This window comes from Thunnus thynnus, chromosome 5, assembly GCF_963924715.1.
Source record: "Thunnus thynnus chromosome 5, fThuThy2.1, whole genome shotgun sequence".
Taxonomy (NCBI): Eukaryota; Metazoa; Chordata; class Actinopteri; order Scombriformes; family Scombridae; genus Thunnus; species Thunnus thynnus.
In genome coordinates, this window is record NC_089521.1 from 3,814,241 (window position 1) to 3,838,171 (window position 23,931).

Sequence of the window (23,931 nt, forward strand, 5' to 3'; positions counted from 1 at the left end):
AGCAACTTTTGTAGTCTAAGAGTTGAGAGAAACTGTTGTGTTGCTACACCAAGTCCCAGTATTAGAGAATTAAAAGTTTTGTTTTAATATTACTATACCAGTTTAATCTATATCAGTGTAATGTTATGACTAACTTATAACTTATGATCTAAATTGTGCCAGGAGATCCGTCATTGCTTTCCACTGCTGCACCGCAATCTTTGAAAAAGCCAGCTCAGTTGTGATTGATGTGATTAACACATTGCTTCTGACTAGCCAAGCTATACACACAGGCTCTTGGGATTTGGGCACCCAAACTGTCATCAACATGGCAGGGCAGTGCTATGGCAGAATGGTTGTACCACCATCGAAAGCAGGCTTCATATACTTTAAGAAAAAAAATGCTGAATCATATCCTTTAGTAGATGAGTGATTTAATTGTTACGTCCGACTAGGGTGTTATGATACGCGTATTCCTCCCAAACTGTTCGGTACAGGATGTTCTGTTCGGTATGCTCCGTGACCCGTGAACAATTACTGTCAAACTATTTTAATAATCCATTTACTCTGACATGCAGAACAGTAATTCTAGAGCGCCGGTTCCACCTGGAACGTTTTGGCAATGCACCACTTAGCTGTAGCGTGCTCTTGGATGTATCCTACCCGGCTTAGCCAAGGTAGCCTGGTTAGTGTCGCTGCCGTCAGAATGACAAACGAGTGCAACACTATTACTAAAATATGCTCTTTTATCTCCGTGGTGAAACAATCCTCCCCTCTCATTCATAGCTTTCACTCTACATCTGAGTGTGTGTAACTTTATATCCTTGCGTTGAAGTCTTTCAGAGCACACAATCACCATAAACACACCTGTCACCTGCCCAGCAGGGTGCTGTTAAACCAGAGACACTGCAGCTACACCTTATTTTCATACAGTCTGTGGGCTACACACACAACACGGCACCACTACGTTAATAATGTTGGCCATGCTAACTAGCTGCTAGCTGTCGTGCAGGCTGGTAAAATGGATCCATCGCGTCTCTTTGTATCTACAGGTTGGTGCTCCTGTCAGTGATGGAGCCTCCGTGTGAGACACTCTCAGTCCCGCAAAGTACCGAAATTTGGCACTGATTGATCTAACGTGAATAATGTGAAGTAACAAGTATGCAAATTAACCTATAGTGTTATAACCTATGCGTAACATGCGGTTAACTGATTAACAGGTAAATGTTGAAATCCCTAGTTTCCTCTGCAGTACAACTAAACTTTTCAGTAACAGTTTTGGCCAATGAACCATTGTTGGATGTTAACATTTTTCCAAAATAAAAAGGACCAAAATGTTACATTCTATTTTTTTTCCTGCTGTACTGAAATCATACCGAACCGTAACCCCCAAAACCAACTGTGAACACCGAACCGTGAATTTTGTGTAGTGTTACACCCCTACTTCTGAAACAAATCTCGGCTGGATGACAGCAGCTACAATAGCGAGTTGGCAGCACAAACATGTACAACAAGTAGCAACATGCCCGGCTAAAGAGAGCTTGCGAGGGGATAAACATATCTCTTGTTCAGCTGACACATGGGGGGCTACGAAGTGACACAGCCAAGACGGAGGCAAAATATAGACGAGCAAGGCCCGGCGCCCTTTTGTTGTCAGCAGGTGGCTTAGGAAAAGGTTTTTACAGTCTGAATTTACAGTTTACAAGGCTTCTGTGTTTAGTGTTTACAGTGTCGACACTAAAGAGAACCAGCAGCGAGATGATCCTTCTAAAAGAGGCTTTGTACGCCCTTAAATTATACATTCAGCAAAAAGATACAAAAAAAGGTGTGTGAGACAGAACGGAAAACATTGTTCAGAAGGGCTGACGAGACAGAAAAAGCAAGTCCACTGACTAGATAGAGGGCAATGTGCACATACTGCTCCGTGTCAAGGAGGTGGAGGGAACAATGATGACAGTAAGAAGTGCAGAGATAAACAATGACTAGGCACATAGTCCTTGGTATTCAGGAGGAGCAATATAAAAGACTAAAGTGAAAGGATGGTGCATTTTTCTGTTTAATAAGGAGAAAATAAAATAACAACAAAAACAACAACATCCAAATCCACAAACAGGAAACAGCTTAGTCTACCAACCAACAGCAGAGACACAAATGGGGTGAAATGGTCCACTGTAGATGGACAAGGACACACGTCAAACGGGGGGATGAGAACACTTAACAGAAACAGAAATACCCACCTTCGTCCATAAGATTTCCAAATAAGGCTTTCGTCTTCTCTTGAAATGTGGGGACCTCTGAAAAGAGAAGAAAAACAAACAAACAGTAAACAAACATTGCCTGATAAGAATAGATCGATAACCCTAATCTGTCAATCCTTACTAATTTGCAGAGATCAGCACAACAAAAAAAAAACAGGGCTGACGGTTGGATTGTTGTTTTTGGGAAAGTGCCATGGCCATTGCCCAAACAAGATCTGAGTCTGACCTTCATATATTCTGTCATTCATGCATGGAGCTCAGATAGCAGCGTTCATGTGTGGTGTTCAAATGTTCCAGCACACTTTCAAGTCTGATGATACTCTCTCACTATGACTACTTTCACAGCCTCTGTAAACTATTCCTACTGCAGAGAAGCTGTTAAATGATCTTTACTGACACACAAACAGAGTCATTATTTCAAGTGAAAAACCACCAACCCTGCTTCAACAACAGAGACCATTTTTGAAGTGGTAAAAACAGTCTTGATACTTTAAACTTTGGAATTTAGTCCCTTCATTTTATGCATAGTCAGATGTATCACTGAAAACGTTGGGTGAGAAAAAAACAACAACTTTAGGACATGAAAAGTTATTAACTGACACAACATGACGGTGCATAAACCATCAACAAAAGGGGACTACCTGTTTCCTCTCTCCACTTGCAACACTGTTTTATGACAACACAGCAGGCAAACCAAACATTGTGTTCACCCCTCTCTGTAGACGTGTAGAATCAGTGTCAAGGCTGATGAACACCATTCTTCAAAAAGATATTCCCTCATTTGGTGTTTTGATGATGGTGTTGGAGTTGGTCTAACATGTCAGTCAAAATCTCTCATAGGTGTTCAACTGGGTTGAGATCTGGTGACTGTGAAGATCATAGCATATGATTCACATGATTTTCAATGTTTCCCCTATAATAGTACGAGAACGAGAACCACCGCCAGGCCAAAAAAATATTTTTTTAAATGTCAAAAATAACACCAAATATCCATTCATTCACAAATCAATAGTGTTTGGGAGCCACTGAGCAGCGCTGTCTCGAAACATTAAGTTAGTTAGTTAGAGTTAACGTCTGTGTCGTTGCCTGGGAAACTCTTGGGAGCGCAACTCCTTTTAAGAAATAGAGCAGAGCGTAAGCGAGTGAGTGGTTACGTGAGAGACCAAGTGACAGAAAAATAACGGTGGATGCGAGCGGAGCAGAGGAAAAGGTTAGCAGTAAGTTGTCAGTCTGGCAGTAAATGTACAGTACAGACTACAGTGTGTCAGTTAATAAATGCTTCAGCTTGTCAAGACCAAGAAAAGTCACGTCTGTTGTTTCCACAACTGCTGGAAAATGAAGGGGTTAGCCCCAAAGTTAGCAACAATGGGTTAGCCTAACCTGACGACGCTAAACCATGGAGCGCTAAACAGATAAATAGAAAATGGAAAACCGTGTAGCTGCCTTGTAATTCCCCCCAAAACCGATTGACAACACTCGCCCACGCCAGGCCAAACCACTCAACCTAGAGGAAACACTGATTTTCTTACTCATCAAACCATTCAGTGACCCCTCGTGCTCTGTGAATTGGGGCATTGTTATCCTGGAAGGATAAAGATGATGCCTCAGAACAACTTTGTATTGATTCACAGTGACCCTTCCCTCTAAGGGGAAAAGTGGACCCGAACCATGAACCCGACCCAAAATGCCCCCCACAGCATAACAGAGTCACCAGATCCCCTCACTGTAGGGGTCAAGCATTCAGACCTGTACTGGTTTTCCCCTTTAATATGTCACCCGTCTGTACATGTCTTAAGTCAATTTGTAGCACTGAAAGGATTAAATGAAAAAAAATGCCATTCATTCCTCAGTTATTAAGATTAAAAGGTTAAGAACAACTGCACAGTTTACATGCACACGAATAGTCCAATCATGTGACTGAGGCGGTAACATGAGTAAAGTGGAGCCCTTCAAGACATTACACTCACTGTGTAAATGCATCATCATAGTAGGATATAAAGTGTAGTACAATTATAAAAAGGCATGTAGACGGCTTAATCCAATTTCAGCAGATTTTTTACACTTTATTATGTCTCTTCTATCGTTTTATCGTCTATCAACGCTCTGTATGCAACACAAACAACCCGTGGTTCAATCTGCACTATAAAAGTGGGGGGTGTTTTTTTTTTTTTTTTTTTTTTTTTTTTTTTTTAAAGGAGAGACATCATGAGGTATGAATACAAGAGGAAAATGTAACTTATTGTTGTGTGTGTCCATTCAACTATTAATCTTCCTTTACATGGAAAAGGAGGAGTATTACAGGCTAAATCAATAACATGACCATGTAAAGTATTTCAATGTTGACATGTACAGGGGTGCATACAGGGCTGTGAACAAACCTTTTACAGCACTAAATGTGTTATTATCTAGTGCTGGCTCTTGTCTTAAAAATTCATTTGAATTATGTTTCTGCAAACCAACATAAACATCTTAATTGGAGAATTGCCTTACTCTGATTGCTGGTCCTGATTGGATTATTGAGTGCATGTAAACGTAGCCAACGTTGGCCTAATGGAACAGCACACATTAAAGCATCCGTTCCTGGAGGGAGAGTGAGATCGATTTTGATGCGTCTACATTTCTGCTCATCAAACACTAACATGGGTCCAGTTTTTAATCAAATCACTACTATATTAAGAAGAGGGAATCTGATTAATTTCCTTGTGTGAGTTTTTGTCTTTCTCAGCAGAGACAGATCTCTAGGGAGCAGAGTTTATGGCAAGGCCTAACTTTAATCTACCTGAACAAAAAAAACGATTCAAAACGCTCAAATGTTGGCATTTTATAATGAAAAACGATGTTGGAGTCACCCGAGTTAATTCTCAGCGAGCACCAACTTGTCTAAGACAAAAACACTTTTACAAACACTACAAATAACACACACAGACGCTTCTGTAATGCAAATAGATGGAAAATCGGTACAAAAGAGACAAATATTGAGATGCTATGGGGACTACTTATTAAAAGACTAAAGCCAAGAGAAGTGAGGATAAAAACAAGCAATGAGGAAATATAAAAAAGGAGAGAAACAGGCAGCAAGGACGGAGGGAAAGTCATGGTAGAAATCAACTGGGATAAAATACAAAGATACAGAAAAGAGGATATGGCAGCAGACATGAGACAGAGAGAGGGATGAGATAAATGAACAGGGCACGAGTAGAGGGGGAGGCAGAAAACAAGCAAGGCTTCAACACAAACATGCCATTCTTTGTTCTCAACTCATGGCCCACTCTTTTCTTAGTCTCACACACACACACACACACACACACACACACACACACAGACCATACTGTGTACATACACACCGCCACGTATAATTCACAATGCACACAGGCACACTTTGCTTAAAGCATCTTCTGTGCTCACCCACACACACACACACACACACACACACACAAGCCATTCAAAATTTATTCTGTCACAACATACAGTACAGACGCTCCCGCTAGCCAAACTCCCCGTACACAAAGTATGAATCTATCAAACTGCCACAAACACAGCTACAGCTCTACTGAGCACAGGAATATATCTTACAAACACCTTGACAGCAGCTGCAAGGACAGTCACACACACACACACATTAAACCCATATGAATGAAAAATGTAAATGTCTCCAGAAATTAGCGAACGTTCTCTGTGTTATCTTTTAAAAGCTTATTCACCTTCAGGCCTGTGCACGCTCCTTGAGGCTACACATGAGAAGAGTCTGAACAAGGAGTTCCAGGGTGGAGCATGCAGTGCTACGCTAGCCGGCTTCGATTTCACTTGGACCAGAGACATGGGGGTAGAGCGTTCGCGCAGCCCCTCACCGCCATATTTCTCTGGCCTTCTCCATGGAAACCACACACTGATGTCACTACTGTTGCCCTAAACACACCGTGAAACAGAGGCTCATATTTCTTTCTCCTGATCCCCCATTAAGGAGAGTAAGTGCATGAGGGTCCGGGGCAATGTTGTGAAAGAATGGAGTGCTGTATCCACCCAAGGGCAAATGGAGGTCCTTAATATCCAAAAGCATAAAAAAAAAAGCTCACAAGAGGGAAGAGGAGGAGACTGTGAGGAAAAACTACAAAATATCAAACTCCAATGTCCCCTAGTCCACCATTGATATCCTGTTAGTGAAGCAGGCATTCACCAAACCCGCCTATCAGGCCAAACTGAACGCTGCGATAAACAGGAACACCGAGCAGGTTGCTAGGCGCTTAAACACACAAACTCACTGATGGCTTTCTGTTACACTAAAAGTCTGTAAGCAGTCTGTCAGTGTGTGGTCAATCTGCCACTCCCTGGTTGCTCCCAATCAGCCACTAGGACCTGAAGGCAACACGAGACAGATTAGCCAAGTCACTGTAGATTTTCCCCAAATTGGATTAGTTATCCTTTTACAAGTTCCAACTTTGTTTTTCATGGTGCCAGATAAGGCACTGTAGAGTCTGGCGCTGCATCACTGCAGCTTTTAAACAGGTATATCCTCTTCCAAAACCAAAACAGTGTTTTCCAAAATTGCAGGTTTGCCGCAACAAAAGCACAATTCCCACAGCAATAGGAGGGCTGGTTTCTCTAAAAAAAAACAACAACAAAAAAAAAAAAGTTGAACAGATTAATAATCCTTTACTGATTGGCAAACAAAGCCCTGCTTTCTCTTGAGTTCCCGGTGGAAGAGGAGACGGCTGTAGCTTGAGAGAGGGAAAGAAGGGAAGGTCCCAAACAAAGTCTCTCTCTCTCTCTCTCTCCGTCTTGACTTTTTTTTCCCTCTGCGTTCTTTTATTTAAGCCATGTTCTCTCTGTCCCCTGGAGTGTGGTAGGTGTCGCTGCTGCTGGGTGTGTTTGTGTCTGAGACAAGAGAGCAGCTAAGCCGGCATCCAATGTCAGCCTTAACAGAGCATGCTCACTCACACCCTTCCCCTTTCTCTCTCTCAGCAGCTCCCAACCCGTACATATAACCCCTTCCTCTCCACGACACATCTTTTTCTCTTTCACACAGACTTTAAACTGGACTCTGGGCTGGACTGACGAATGTTCTTTGTCCACCTAGACTTCATCTTCATGTCTGTATCTCTCCGTTTTCTTTTTTTTCCCCCTACAGCGTCTTGCATGCTTTCTCTGTCTCAAGCCTGCATATTTAGCTTTTTTTTTTTTTTCCCCTCTTCGATGGACATTCTCTTTCACTCTCTTTCTCCCACTTGTGTTTCCTTCTCTGCCCCCTCCCTCCGCCCGACTCTGTGGTTGTGCAAGTCTCAGATTTCAGCCTTGTCTGGCTGCAGGCTGTACCACCAGCTGCCCTCGTTGACACCATACCTCACTTTCTCAGTGGCTTTTTTTCTCATTCTATCCTTCTATTGACTTCTCCTTCACACAGTTTGCCACAACGTAATGAGCCTCTGTTTCACATTCAATAACCTCACACCACTGTATTTGAAAAATTTATTCAAACTGTGGTGTATCTTACCACTCACTTCTGGCATTTGCAAAAATTACAGATTTGCCCACTAGCCACAATTTGCAGATCAAAACAATGTGACGTATTTCTTGAGTTTGACCCAGATGATTAAATCATGAGGGGCTGCATCCCTCGTGATGATTAAAAAAAGTTTACCTTTAACATGTTACTTTCTAGGTCCATTCTTGGTATGTAAAAATGTTCGCCCCTCCTTTGCTTCCTTCTCTTACAGTCTCCGGCACACACACTCTCCCTCTCCGAACACACACACACACACACACACACACACACACACACACACACACACACACACACACACACACACACACACACACACACACACACAGAACTGAGCCAGCCAGGAAAAGAAGTCCAAGTGAAACCAAAATATCACTGTGAGCCAGAATCTGTCAGCAGGAGAGAAAGTGATAGCTAGCTTAGTGCACACAGAAAGAGACTTTGGTCCCGTTCACACGTACTGCTAAAATGCATCTTGGGTGATTCAATCACATATGGACAGCTCAAAAACACAGAAGCAGCAGCTATCTAAACGCACTGATGATGCACTGGGGTTCAATGGTTTCAGCAGCTATCTGAGTTGGTCAGGACTGCATATGTATGTGTACTGTATGTAGGCTTGCTTGCTAAAATTAGTAGTCCACAATGTATGTCTAGCATGAAGTTTATCATGACAAACCACCCTAACAGTTGAGGACAACATATAAAACAGTGGAATAAAATATCAGAGTAATACATCTTAAATAGTCTGACACTGCCGGTTTGCTTTTTGTCATTACTAGTGCTGTGCCCGTTCAAAACGTGCCTGTTCAGAACAGGCTGATTGCTTGGCCTCCAGTATTGCCGCTTCAATGAATAGAAAAATCAATACAGTTGATGTGAGGTGTGAATGGGTTTGGATTTGAGTGGGCATGTTTGCTAAAAAGATTTTGTCCCAGCTTTGTCTTGTAGTGGTGCTTCACAATCACCCTGGTCTCGGAACATATGAACTTATTTGTCCGACTGACAGTCTCATCTCATCTCTCCCCTGTGTGCTTATTAGAATGCACAGATTTGATTGGCTGAGTAGCATCACGTGAAATGATTTACAATGCATGCAATTGATCTGAGAGCTTCCTGGGGCGCTGAACTAGTATCGTAAAGGCTAGGAAAGCTGCGCCGGTTAAAATAGAAACCATTATCGGTTATTATGAGTATAATGAGCTCACACTTGACACTGCATTTCCTTGAGTCCTCCGCAATACACCCACCAAGTGTGAAGTCAATCGGATGAACGGTTGTTGAGAAAAGTCATTGACAGACATACGTACATACAGAGACTCTTTCCTTTATAGTTAAACTAGTGCAAACAAATGCCTCACATGCATGCTATCGGTAGACACTACATTTTGCTAATGCTCCCTAAACGCTTCACACGCAGAATATGTGAGGACTACAATTTTGAGTTGAGCTGAAGTTGATCAGATGAACTGTGGGGCTTGTTCAAGACATGCCTGAGACATCCGGCACTATGGTTTGAATATACATACAAAAGTTCCCACGCATGCTGAACAGGAACTGAGCTTAACTTTCTAAACTTCTTCAGTTCATTCTCATCACTGGGTCTAATCCCACCTCCAACCACAATGTGGGTGTGGTGCTGTCTGTATTTCCACTCGTTGTCTCCACAGGCAGAAGAAGCAAATCGATGTTATTTATGAGGTATTTTTTTATATATTTCTCGAGAACCGCTCATCCAAACAACTTCACACATCAACATTGCACTTCCTCGTTTCCCCTGCGATCCACCTGCCAGGGAAGAAGTAGATCGGATGAACAGTTCTCGAGATACGCAAAGGACAAACTTACATACATGCATACATACATACATACATACAGAGATTCCTTGCTTTATATAGAGAGAAGAGAGATTATTGGTGTCTGTTTTGACACACGTCTAACAGTTGAGCCTCCTTTATGGCTTGTAAGTAGTGAAAGCAAACGTCCATCTACTGCTGCCCTCTAAAAAACTGTGTGGTAATCAACTTGGGCTTCCAGGTTGATATCTGCTCATTTATCAGTGAGTGAGTTTATCTTGAATTCTATTGCCAAGAATGCCACTGAAAATGCTGTCATCATCACATATGCATCCAAACCATACCACAGTTTGTGCATAACCAGTCTCAGACTACATTGTCCAGCTGACCTGCTCCTGGATTCTGGCTGAACGACCGGTATGAAAACTTAGATTTGTTCTGGTTAAAAAGAAGACAGAAGGCACACTGCTGTATTCTCTTCACCATTGTTATGCTGCATCTGTTCACATTATCACCAGACAATATAAGCAAATGCAGTTAAAAAAAATTCAGCAGAGCTACACTGAAGCACAAAAAAATATGGGCACAAAGAGAGCACGCTGTGACACACATACACACTGTGAGCTTTAAAACAGCGCTAGTGACACTAGCCGATGTCCAAAGTGTGTTATTAAAGGGGCAGGGCAGCGGATACAACAATGAGCCATCTGCACCAGGCAGCAGTTCATCACCAGAGGCTCAAACACTTCGTCACCTGCAGCCAGGGGTTTACAAAAGGGGAAGAAAGAGAGCTGGATGGAGGAAGGGGTGAGAGAGATTATTTACATCTTAAAAACATGTTTTGGTAATGCAGATGTTTGAATTTCGTCATGCCGATAAGCATTACTGAACTGAAATGAAAGAAAGAAGAGCAAGAGAAACAGAGAAGTAAAAAGCACGCCTTGACAGGAAGTTGTTAAACACGCGAGGACAGACTGGAGCACAAGCCCACATTTCCATATGAAATGACTCCTGCTGTCATTTCCATATACAGTCCGGCTTGTGCTAATCTGATGTGAGTCACTGTCACATGGCCAAAATAAAAGCAAAGACATATTTTCTTTACTGTTGCCTTTCAAAAAGAGCACATGCTTTGATTAGTCTTTGTTGGCCTTTTTAACAGTGATTTGGAAAATCTAATTTCATAAAGTCCATTTACAATCTTTAAACTGCAGATTTATGTCCCCATACATACCTATGGAAAGCCTGCGTCTAGAGGAATAAATGACATTTAGATGACATCTTCATGTAAAACCAGCACAGATGACAATATAAAGCTGACCATCGACAGTTAAAATGACAAAACATTACAACCATCTGTAGCTAATGAATGTTAAATGAGCTAAAATGAAAAGTTTGGCTGTTCTCTGGTTAACGTGCTCTCTGTAGTCGGTGTCTGCATTCAGCCAAATATTGTTTGTGGGTGAAAAGATACCTCATTTCAGTAACACCGCTGTAGGACCACCACTGGACCTCGCAACAATTTAATAATCTCCCAGTTAAACTTTGATTCATATCAATATTTAATCTGATCAGTTTAGCAGATCTGAATCAGTATTTGGAGTACCTTAGTATTTGGAGTAAGTAGCTCTTGAAGTACAGTAGGCTACAGCTGTTAATTCAATGTGTCAGATATATTTAATTAACTTTTCATACATTATGCTCCTCATTGCTTTTTCAGGTTGTGTACAACAGCTAAGATGACACTACAGTCAGTAGTGTTTTGCCTTCTCATCCAACAAAACACTTTAGTTACTTGCAAATGTGAAAAGAACACCTAATAATATTTGTTAAAGCATTAGAAAGGCTTTGCATTTGATACTTGGATGCAATACTGGATTCAAACTTGATAAAATGCTATCTAACCCTCCCCTACCCTGACTGCCCAAAAACCAGCAGTGCAGACCCGGCTTGAATCAAACTTAAATTGCTAATCCCCCTCAGGTTTGTGCAATTTTTCTCCCCTCACATGTTGCATGTTTAGTCAGGCAATCAAAATGCAAGAATTTACCAACCTCAGTGTATCCACTATATTATGTAATAGGTCCCTCTTGTATGAAGAGTCCTGCGATTTGGACAGAGAGCAGGCATGTCTGCATCTCACCTTTTCCCTTAATTAGCCAGCCCCAATATAAGCTGTTATACACATATCTAAAAAGCACCCTATATGCATCACTGCCAAAAGAAAAACTAAATCAGTGTTAATGAGGGAAACATTAGACTACTGCATAATGCACTGGTGAGCGAGCCAATGGAAGTTTTGAATGCGCCAGTTAAGAGCCAATTCACTTTTAATGAGAGGCTCTTTCATCTGGCTCAGAGCTAGGAGAATTAAACCACATGAGGAAACCACTCTTTACAAACACGAGGCAGTGCATCGGCAAGTGGCAAGTGTAAACTGTATTATCTGGAGTCTCGTTTGTTTGGGTCTGTTAAAATGTACTCAAAAGTTCTGATGAGACAGTAACCAGTCCTTTATGTCAGGTACAGATTTTTGGATGCATGACGAGCGCTTGGTCAGAGCACAGAATCAAATATAAATAGTCCTTGGCAGTTGATAGGGCTTTTCAGAAGAAGAGACGGGCTTGCTGATACACAGACTGGAGCCTTGGCGAATCAGATGAATGACCATTTCCCTGCTGACTGTACATTACTGTCCCTCTAATGCCGTTCTGAACACCGCCCAGGCTCACTGAGATGTATTTTATTACATCTTTAGGATGAAAGTTCAATAGATTAGATCATTATAGATAGTGACACATGATGTATTAAAAAAAAAAAAAAAAAGGAGTAGCCAGCTCCAGTCCCAAAAAGAATCCCTGAATGATACAAATAACAACACATGAACATTTCCTTTAGGGGGTAATGTTGTGACTTCTTTTACTTTGGTAGTCACCACTCCACAGCAGGAAAACAACTGAGTAACAGTGCAGCTTAGCAGCTTGTTACCATGGAGAAGCCACACAGAGCTGAGATGTCAGGGCAGAGGCAAAACCAACTCCACACACACACACACGCACACGCACGCACACCTTGTGTCGCAACGCATAGACATATATGTGCACCATGCATGTACACACACACACACAGAAACACAAAGAGAGCCATAAAGCAAGCAGGGAGTCCCTCTGGCATTAGTAACAGATCTAGAATTACCTCACTGCCTCAGAGCCAATGAGTCACTATGTTTCTAACACACACACACACACACACACACACACACACACACACACACACACACACACAAGGCAGAAACAGCTGTCATTCTGGTTAGGAAGAGCTGAGCTCTGTTCACTGGACATGTGCTTCTGATGCTGTGCCAGGACAGTGAAAAAGCAAAGGTCTGCTGACACACACACACACACTCACACAGCATCTTACTCAACCCTTGTTAAATTTAAATTTTGCCTGTAAGCACCAACAATCATATAAAAGTACCAGGTAATTATACATTGCGACATTAGTTCAAATATTGTTTGATTTTGTCACTCTTGCCAAACTTTTCATACATAAGCTGGTGCTGAAAGAAACAAGTGCATCGGCTTTTCAGATTCAAAAAGTACATTAAGTACAAACTTATGCAAGCAGCATACTCCAGGAGTGACAACACCACAGGGCATTACAACCAATCTAATGAACCTGTCAGCACACATATGCAGTTACATAATCCTTGCTGCACATCACACAATATCAACCAAATCCGCCACCAAATACTGTACCTACAGATAGGTGGTAGACTTTACCACTCTGGAGAAGACCCAAACACTGAGCGGAATCACTTTATCCTGCAACCGTTCACAAAAACAACACCCGTCAGCTTGAGAATATCCCACTGGTGGACCTACATCAGCTGTAAGCGGCCCATTATCTCTGCGTAAGGGAAATTTGATGAGAGGAATATCAGAAACACCAAGCTGATAAGCTCTACATACAAACAAAAGACATCTGACAAACACATATTCATCAGCATATGTTACTATGTGTGTGCAGAGTTTTGGTTTTGTGATGCAAAAATGCCAAATTTCATCATTATTTTATTACTTATTACAATTGATGGTCAATGAGCCACTATTAAAGCTTTTTTTTTTTAATTTAACTGTATAGAACTGCAGTTGTTGTTTTTCCTGCTGTCCCAAAAACAATGATGACCTGACAACAGCATACAAAACATGATCTTTGCTAACAGTTACAACCCTACTGCTAGCAGTTATTGAGTTTGTGGCACTACAACTGGGCACAAAGCTAGCTTTTCCATTCAACTACACAAAATATGAAAAAGAAAACATCCTCTATTTTTTTTTTTGCAATTTACTGAGTATGCGGATTTCATGAGGATAAGTCTTTCCTATCCATCATCTTGGCATCTGTCACCATCCGTCCCATATGAAAACCACCCCGGTAGCTACATTACTAACCGACTAAGCCTCACTAAAAGCTACAGAAAACCATCAGGTCAACAGGTCATCTCTGTTGCTACAGTATACTACAGTCAACCAACACTGTACTACGCACAGTCAGAAAAAAAGCACCATTTTTTTTGCATTTTTTGATCAGGATTGCAAGTGGCTACACACCTTTGGTACAGCATCACAGGTGTTGTCCCTTTTTTTTTTGCTGATTAGAGCTCCTCTCAGGACTGTGATGGTGTGTACATGTGCAGACTGATTGACTGACATATCTCTCACTCTCCTGTTAGATATCCTCCTCATCATTACATGGACTTTGGTGACCACAGGTAATTCTTTAAAAGGTAATGCTTCTCCTACAGTTTATGGTTGAGCTTTAGGCAGGTTTCCACTTGCCCAGCTTTATGACCAGTATAATGTAGTTGGTTGTAAATTAAATGATAAAAAACAAAACAAAACACCTGGTCACACCAGACATGTTAAAATACATAAAATGTATAAAATGACAAGTTCAGCTTTCAAACCTGCCGTGTGCCTTTTTATACTACCCACACTTGCTACACCAGGCTTCAGCTGCTGGTCATAATATCCTAGTAATGCAAAATAAGGAAAGGTAGTATCTGCTTTTGCATCACATCTTTTTTAACTGGGTAAAAACCTATTATATGGCTGGACCATGTATGGTCAATGTGTCAAATTATGGCCAATTTATTACAGGGATAGTCAGGGATGGTAGTGTCTATAATGTGACTTCCTGGATATTAAATGTTCAACTGCAATTTTCTGTAGTGGTTCCAGTAATATTTGTTGTAAAAGTGTACTTAAGTAGCATATCACATGACAAGGTTAAGCTGCATTGGAGTCAAAAAAGGGTATAAATGTAATTGCAAGAACAATACTTTCCACTATATCTTGGGATGTTGGATTTGAAAGAGAACTTAAACCACTCTAATTATTTGTTAACTAACCTCTACTCTTTCATCTGTTTCTATCTGCAGATGTCTCTCGTGTTTCTAACTCGCTCTGTATTGAGTGTTTTGTCAGGGTGATTGTTATTTGCGGTGCTTTAACTGTGCGCTCTCCCTCATGCCTCCCGGTGCATGGAGAGCTGTTTTCTCTCCTACTCTGTGAGCTTGCGCTGTTTGTCCCAGCTCAGATGCAGCCGAAGCCGCGCGAGCCAGCCGTCGGAGGTTTCTCATGTGCTGCAGCCCCAGGCTCACCACTGGGTGAGCTGTCGACATCATCCCAAGGAGCGACCCGCCAAGGCTCAGGTCAATCATGGCGTGGGAGTCCAGGCACAGACCGAGGTAGGGCGTCTGCTGGCTCGGCTGCAGGGCGCTCTTAGCGGACGATAAATTTGGAATGAGCTGCAGTCAGTGGAAGCGCTGTACACGCCCCCTGAGGACGCCGATTCGTTTTGAAAGAGCAATGGCCAATGAAGAAACTCCAACACTCGGCCGGCCAACAAATGGTGTAAGTGCATTACTCAGTGATGGACAGACATTCCCATGTGTAAGGCTGACTCCGTTGTTGCCGTCCAGGCAAAAAAACAAATGGCACATGTAGCATTTTCTCACTTGGTTTTTGAATGTTCGTCTTTAAGATTAGTCAAGAAAATGTGGGCCTTTCTGGTTATCATTTTTTGAACTCAGTATTGTCAATATTTTATATAAGACAAACACTTCGACCATCAGCAACAAACTGAATTTATAGCCGATGGACTATTTATGTGCATTCAAGAAGACAAACCGACTTAGGCTCACCCACAGAAAGTTGGTTAAGCAGAGCTTACCACCTATATAGCGGTGCACCTCCACTTAAATACTCTGCAGAAAGCCCTGGGCTTTTTCTGACAGACTGCACTGCACAGCACACACATCTACATGTTTGTGTTTACCAGCATTAAGGCTGATTTGTATTAGGTCACTCAACACTTTTGATAAGTGTCACTCGACAGAAATGACATATTTTCAACAGAAAAAAAATTGTCACTCAACATTTTCCTTTCATGTCGCACACTTGGACGTTATATCTTGTCGTGCATTGTGCCTGGATAGTATTACTTACTCAGACCTGCAAACCCTGGACGAATTATGAGTACCACTTCAGCAACCTAGATGTGTCAGATGCAAATCACTGCTGTTCGCACAATAAATTACTGTACATAATTTGCATACATACACATAACAGTAAATCATTTGCATACATGCAACAGACAGACAAAAAAGTGAGGGAAACACTAATATGAAGATTCTTGATACAATCAATAGATCATTCACAAAAATATCTGCAGATGCCAAAACTGTTAGTTGGTCATTTATGTCTGTTTGTCCATTTGTCTTTCACCTAAACACAGCTTACCAACAAACAGTTTCACTACTACTACACACTAGACTACCACTACTGCTGCATTTACATAGTTTCTGTTGTTTACACCTCCACAATAATCAAACTTTAAGCCAATGTGATTTTTTTTATAAAATATGATTTTCAGCTAATTTGAAAAGATGATGACAATGTAGCTGTAAAATTCAAACCAGCTTAAACAGACTATTTTGGGGCCATAGTGACATAAATATTTTAGAGCTGGTTAATACAACTGTTCTCATTATACGATGACCTAATAACAATACAGGCTGAAGATGAACATGGCTGTTGAAAATGCAGAAGTAATCACATCCCTCCTTACATATTGTACTTAGTTTACAATGGGGGATGTTTCTTTTCCTTGAAATTTTTCTAGAGTAGTAGTAGTTATGGACTACATTGCCAACACACACACACACACACACACACACACACACACACATACACCTACACACCTCCCAGTAACTTTCTAGGTAACATTATTTCTGTGGCACATGCAATCATTGTTTTTCCCCATCCTGCTCCTCTCATTACAGCTACAGGTTTGGCTGCAATAATAATAATAATAATAATAATAATAATAATAATAATAAATACAGTGATGTGAAAAGTCACGTTTAACAATCTGCGACACACAGACAATATAACTTAATGTTACTTTGCCAACTTAAATACCTGGTGAACAAGAAAGCTAGCTTGCAAATTACGTTATTAGTTATTGGGAGGTCTGCGTTAAGTTAACTCAATTTACAATGTCAACTTTTCACATCCACCCTTGTCCTGTTTCCTTTGTAAAGGAGTTAACAGAACCATCCTCACTTGAGGAACCAGCCAGCCAGAGTGAGGAGGGGGAACGAGAGAGATAAAATCGATGTTGTGTTGCTGTCGATTTACAGTCTCTTGAAATGACATTACGCGTTTGTCAATCAGGATCATCCCCTCTTGATATTTAGGTGAAGACAGGGGAATGAATCCGATGCTGTGATTGGTCGACCTCGTCTTCTTTTGCTTTTCGGCAGACTAGACGATCTTGTTGTTAGATTTGAGTTAGTTTTCCTCTAGGTTGACTGCTTTGGCCTGGCGGGGAAGGGGGCAGCACACACTTCTCCGTTCTCCATTTCTCTGTTTAGCGTCGTCAGGTTAGGCTAACCCTTTGTTGCTAACTTTGGAGCTAATCCCTTCACTTTTCCAGCAGACGGGCAAACAACAGGTAAGACTTTTCTTGGTCTTGACAAGCTGCAGCATTTATTAACTGACACACTGTAGTCTGTACTGTACATTTACTGCCAGACTAACAACTTACTGCTAACCTTTTCCTCTGTTCCGCTCATATTCACCATTACTTTTCTGCCGCTCGCTCTCTCACTTCACCACTCACTTGCTTACGCTCTGCCCTATTCTTTTAAAAAAGGAGTTACGCTACCAAGAGTTTCCCAGGCAACGACACAGATGTTGACCTACGTTTCGAAACAGTGCTGCCCAGAGGCTGCCAAACACTATTGATTTCTGAATGAATGGATATTTGGCGTTATTTTTGGCATTTAAAAAAAATATATATATTTTTCAGCCTGGTGGGAGTTCTCATTAGCCTAGCAGCCTGCCAGGCCTGTACAATTATAGGGGAAACACTGTGAATACTGCATGTGCACAATTCAACTCACAGGTGTGAGTGTCTTTGGTTAGTTTAGTGACAAATCATACCAGCATACTTTGATGTTACACAAAATGCGTACCTTCTACACAAAATGCGTACAGATTGGCAGGTCTGCTAACGTTGCCATGGAGATTGTACTTTTCACTGAATTTCCTTATTGATATTTTGTAGGAGTGTCATGATTTCAATTCTAAAATTGATCGAAATGAGTGTTTGATTTCGACCTTCGAAATCAAGAGCAGGATCAGTGATTCTCCGGGTATTTTTTTTCTCCACGCCACCTACTAGTGTGCATACGAAGAGAAAAAACACATTTCAAAAAAGACACAGCGTGACTTCCTGATAGCCTGCAGCTGCATTACTTTTCAAGACCTCATGGCCACTGCTGGAGTTGGAGATGATGGAGAAATAACAGAACTGGAAAATCCTCCTGCTTCCCTGAAGTCACCGGTGTGGCAACAGTTTGCCTTCCCCGTGAGTTGTGTAAATATGTTGTTGACAGAAAAACTACAGCTTGCTACACACTTCAGGAAGCTGGAAACATAGTGACATATTCAAACGTCCCGAATCAAGATCTCATAAGTGAAACGTTACTACACAAACGACAAGCTACAACCTAATTTTCACCAAAACAAGCCCTTCTCCGAGCTGGACTAATAACATTGGTCTCTATGTACAGCCGGCTGTGAGACGAGTGCAACACAAACACTTTGCTGCACGTGAGGAAACTAAAGCTGTTGTTGCAAAGAACCCCTCTGCCATTTAGTGGCTCTTCTTTTTGTTTTTGTGTTTAACAATATTTTTTACAATTGACTGGTGAAATAGGTTATTGTTGTTACATTTTAAATAAATTGTTTAAATTTGACCATAAAATATGGCGGTTATATCACACTTGATACCATGTCATCTATCTTTTTAAATAACAATTAAAAAATGTAAATGACAGTTGTCAGGGCATAGAACCAATGATTTGTTGATCTTTACAAATCAAGACTCGTTAGTCTAACAACGGCATAGCTGTCAGTACTGAAAATGGAATTGAATCGTGAAAATTGAAAGTCAAATTGATTCGTGGATTTGAAGAATCATGACACCCCTAATATTTTGGTCTGTAACTTAAGATAACTTGTAACATCCTTGTTTAATGAGTCCTGGTCAGGATGATACTGAACTAGCTGGCTGTAGGATAGCATCTGCTTGCCAGGGAGACCACCAAAACCTTTGGCCGAAGCATAAATTGAAAACATTGCGCGACTCCTCAATTTCTGTTGAGCAACACAGTGACCATAAGTTAGCCTTTGGAGTATTTTCCACTGATGAGATGCAGTCAGCCAGAGAACTGAAATCACATACAAATATATGACACACATTGCCGGGCAGTCTGGTTTAGTCAGTGGAGACCACATCTCTGTTGCCCTTAAAAAAATGTCCCATACAGTCATTTCTGGTCATTCAAAACTTTAGCAGACATGCACACCACCACGTCCTATGACTACTTCGACACAATCGCACATTTAAAAAGTGTTGGTTGCTTTTGGCATGTGAACATGTCTCTGCCAGAATGTGGTTTCAGTCAAAACTGAAGACATAAGTTGTTTTTTATTCTACATTCATAAACAGTGAATAAATGATCTCCCATCGCTGCAAGACACAGGCCAAAGGCAAAGAGTTTTCAAACGTGCAAACAGAACACATCATATAGCTGCAATCTGTGCCTTTCATGTTGCAGTTTTATATTTGAAGCTTTTGCACTGACGACACTGTAGTAACTTCCACGTGTCTACAAGTTACAAAAAGCATGTTGTGCATTTTAGACCTAACAACTTACTGTACACCTTTCTTCTTATGGGTTCATTAGGGTTGATGACCTCATGTAACTCAGCTCAGATCCATCCAACGTCAACCTGCGTTAGCCAGATATAACACCTCCACAGGTGTCCATGTTGCTGACAATGATGCGATCGGCGTAACTGCTGCATTCATTTGCACACTATAACGTGTGTTCAGTAACGCAGTTGTAAGTCATCTACCGAACAATTACCACTAAGGCTAAAAGCTGACATTCAGTCGTCCTCCTCTTTATAGACAGGTCAAACACACGCAGTCACACACAGTCACGGTGGCTCTCTGACAGCAGCCACAGTCCTTACTTTGAGTAAACATTACTCATCACTTCCTCTACACCAGTCACAAAACCAGGTTATGGCAGTAACGCTGCTACACAAAACAATGCCATGATGGGTTTCTGTTGACCTGATCTAACCTGCTTTGAAAGCAAAATGGCCTTGTCTGGCAAGGCAGACAACGGCGTACCCTCGCTAGCATTAACTGTTACAGACATACAAGGCCTTGTCTTGCCGTAAAGCAGCTCCACATAACGTTAGCATATTAGCTAGCTAAATCGGTGACTCGTTAGCTTAGTGTGTGTGAACAAGCAGAGAAACCGATACCTTCACGGTTTTCATGCACAGTTCACTGCACGTTAACAATAATGTTTGCTCACCAGGCATGCCATTTGACTGCACAACACAAACGAGTGTGCATTTTAAAAACGCCAAGGTAACAAACAAGCTAGCGGCACGGCTAGCCAGCTTTTTTGCCAACAGCCAACATTAGCAGCGCGCTAATGAAGGAAGCTAACGTCTGCTAACAGCAGGGCTGTTGTTTTCCCCCCAACACACACTAGTTACACTCGAAAATACGATGTTTCTCTGGCCACGGCACACCCGGCTTACCTCGGACGAAATATCCTTTAATTCCCTGCAGATAAATGGGGTGAATGTATGGCGACGTGATGGACACAGGGTCGATCTTGGTCGTCTTTCATTCGTTAGCTCGATGTACACACACTCGCACTGCTCTTGAAACAGAGACGAGACGCCAGCCTTTAAGTACCAGCCGCTCTGGAGCGCGCAGTTGTTGAAGTTTGACGCGGGAGCGCGCTCTGCACGAATCGCAGAACCGCAAGCACTCAGTCAGTACCTCTGTTATAATCCTGTTATAATAGCCTACAGTTGGATCACCATCCAATGCCGTCCAACAAATATAAAATTATTTCCAAATATATATATATATATATATATATATATATATATATATATATATATATATATATAATAAAATAATAATACATTTAATTTGTCCCGCACTTTTCATTCATAGTGAAACTCAAAGTGCTACTGTATTAATAAAATAGAACAAACAACATAAAGAAAACAATAATAATAAGAGTTAAGATGAAAAAGCCTTCCTGAATAGAAGGTTTTAGGCCTTTTTTAAGAGTGGGGAAGGCTGTTCCACAAGGAACCAATTCCTACCCTACAGTTCATTTCCAGCTTTCATGAAGCTATTCAACCCAACATAATAATCACTTCATTCCCCAACAAGCCCACCCTCCCTAGCACACACCCACACACACAGAAACACCTGCACCATCCCCAGAGAATCAGTGTTGGTTGTCAACAGTGTCGTTTACGTTTCACTTTACTTTCACTTCATTCTGCTTTGACTTGTTCACGTCAGTCAGCAGCCTATTTTTATCTGGTGAATTTTCCCTTGCACCCCTTTCCCTTAAACCAAAATAGCTTCATAATGATTTAATGATCGAATAAGTAGCAGAACACCTTCAAAAGCAGGTCCAGTTACTTTTACATAAGGGTCTCTAGATATCCTATTACTGAGAACATTAATTGACATTTGATGTAGATATAAGAAAAACTCAACTTCCTAACTTAGAGTTTTAAAAAAGGGTCTTTTTACTTATTGTGTCCCTTTATCAGGCTTTAATAAATTATAACAAAATCAAAACAAAAATCTGAGAAAAGAAGATAAACTTGTCAGCTATCACTATGGTTAAGTGCAATTTACCAATATCTGACTCTCCTGATCAAGTGCACAGCAATGTGAAACTATCAGATGTGAGAGAAAGAGACTGTGCGATTAGTCTTGAAGCTGAGCATACATGTAACTGGGTGAGATTAAGATTAAGAGGTCATGTCTGTTCCATAGTAAACTGGACATAAGGGGAGTCGTCCCCCCCCCACCACCACCACCACCACCATCATCAGGAGGGGAGGGGGAGAGAGATTGGAAGAGAAAGAGAAGAGAGACAGAGAGGAGGGTAGGCGGGGGTGGGAGGGGCCACACAGGCTGGGATTACAGAGAAGGATTGGTTATGTAAGTGCATTGTCCCACTAGGCCAGTGGCAGCCGGAGCGCATGGGAGGGCGAGAGAGACTCAGACAGCAAGAGAAGTGAGAGAAAGAACAGACTTTTGTGAATATAATCCTATTGTCCCATTGTGAACAACGGCTTTAGGCATATACCTCTTACTGTAATCATACAGAGTGTAACAACCTTCCTCTATGAATGAGTGCACCACTTCTTTCTCTGAACATACAAAGTCTAACACCTCCATCACATATAGACTGTAGCGTATACCAGCTCTTTTCTGGATGTATACAGTGTTTTCCTCTGTTGTCTGGAAATATGAGGATGTCAACTCCTCATCCAATATTTGGACAACTTGGAACATACAACTTCTGGGCTCTACAGGGATGGATATATCAGTTGGTTGGTCCACCACTCTGGTTCAGACTGAAATATCCCAACAACTATTGGATGGATTGCCATAAAATTTTGCACAGACATTCATGGTCTCCAGAGGATGAGGCCTAAAGCCTTTGGTGATCCCCTGACTTTTCTTCTGATACGACCTTGAGACTGACATTTTTGTTTTTTAGTGGAATATCTCAACAACCATTGGAGGGATTAAAATTGAATCTGCTACAGGTATTCATGGCCCCCAGAGGATTCATCTTAATGACCTTTGTGATCCCTAACTTTAACTCTATAGCGCCACCAACCTGTCAACATTTTCATTTATCCTGTGAAATATCTCAACATCAATAAAAATTGATTGGCACAAATTTTTGTGTAGACAGTTTTGGTGCATAGACAATATATCATAATGATATTGGTGACCCCTTGAATTTTGTTCCAGTGCCACCATGAGGTCGATATTTGTGGTTTTTAGTGAAATTTCTTGACAGCTATTGGAGGGATTGCCATGTATTTGGTAGAGACATTCATGTTCCCCACAGGATGAATTTTAATCACTAACTTTTCATCTAGTGCCATCATCATGAAAGCATCATCACTCACATAAAGTACATGTTGAGGAAGTCAGTGTAATTCTAAATAGTCAGATTGTTTCTTTAAAGGCAAAGGCGTGGTCATGTTTGCTTCTTAGTTTAAACTCTGAACAACCAGAAATTTCAGTGTCTGAGGAGAGTGAGTTGGCACATGTGGAGTGAAAAGATTTATAATGTACCTGCGTGGCAGTAACATCTGGGCATTCAGGTTAGGTTATTAGTAACATATTAATACCATAATTAATAAAAGTGGTAGATAATCAGCAAAGCAATGCAAGGGTTAGTGTAATATGATCCTGTGTCTCGGTGCCTGGAAGCTGCACTTTGAACGAGCTGAAAGCAGGAGACTCTTTACAATGCCAAAGTACAGGGAATTGAAATATAGCTCAGACAGGATATAATGAGGGCATGTACAGTACAACAGGGTTTTTTTGGGTTTACTGCAGAAATGTTTTAATCTTTGAGGTTTTCATAAATTATTGAAGCCAAAACACACTTTGTTAAATAGCTTTTTACAATGCAGGATAGAAATTGTCATAAACGGACTGAGGTGATCACAAATCTCAGAGTTCTGGACATATGAATATAACACAAGGATGTTAGTGTTTTCATTATTTACTGAGGAAAAGTTTTTAGACATTCAATTGTGGATGTGTTGGAGACAGTTATGATCAAGCTCATTTCCTTACTTTTTTGGGATTCAGGTAATGAGGAGAGGCATACAATGGGCAAACAAAGAAGGAATGAAACTACAGAGAGTGCAGAGAGGAGTGTGTGGGAGAG

General features: G+C 41.2%; 1 protein-coding gene across 3 annotated transcripts in view; it reads right to left on the minus strand.

Annotated features, from left to right (window-relative positions):
- siah1 (siah E3 ubiquitin protein ligase 1) overlaps positions 1-20,912 on the minus strand; it is a 29,581-nt gene extending 8,669 nt beyond the window's left edge. For 2 of the 3 annotated variants that reach the window (XM_067588746.1, XM_067588747.1), the window contains exons 1-2: positions 20,732-20,912; positions 2,217-2,273 (exon numbers count right to left, since the gene is read on the minus strand). In XM_067588746.1, the coding sequence (XP_067444847.1) occupies positions 2,217-2,226 (10 nt within the window). In that variant the 5' untranslated portion in view covers positions 2,227-2,273; positions 20,732-20,912. Of the gene's footprint in view, positions 1-2,216; positions 2,274-5,938; positions 7,984-20,731 lie in introns of those variants that run through there. The other variant, XM_067588745.1, reaches the window with a different exon arrangement.
- Positions 20,913-23,931: the final 3,019 nt, after the last annotated feature.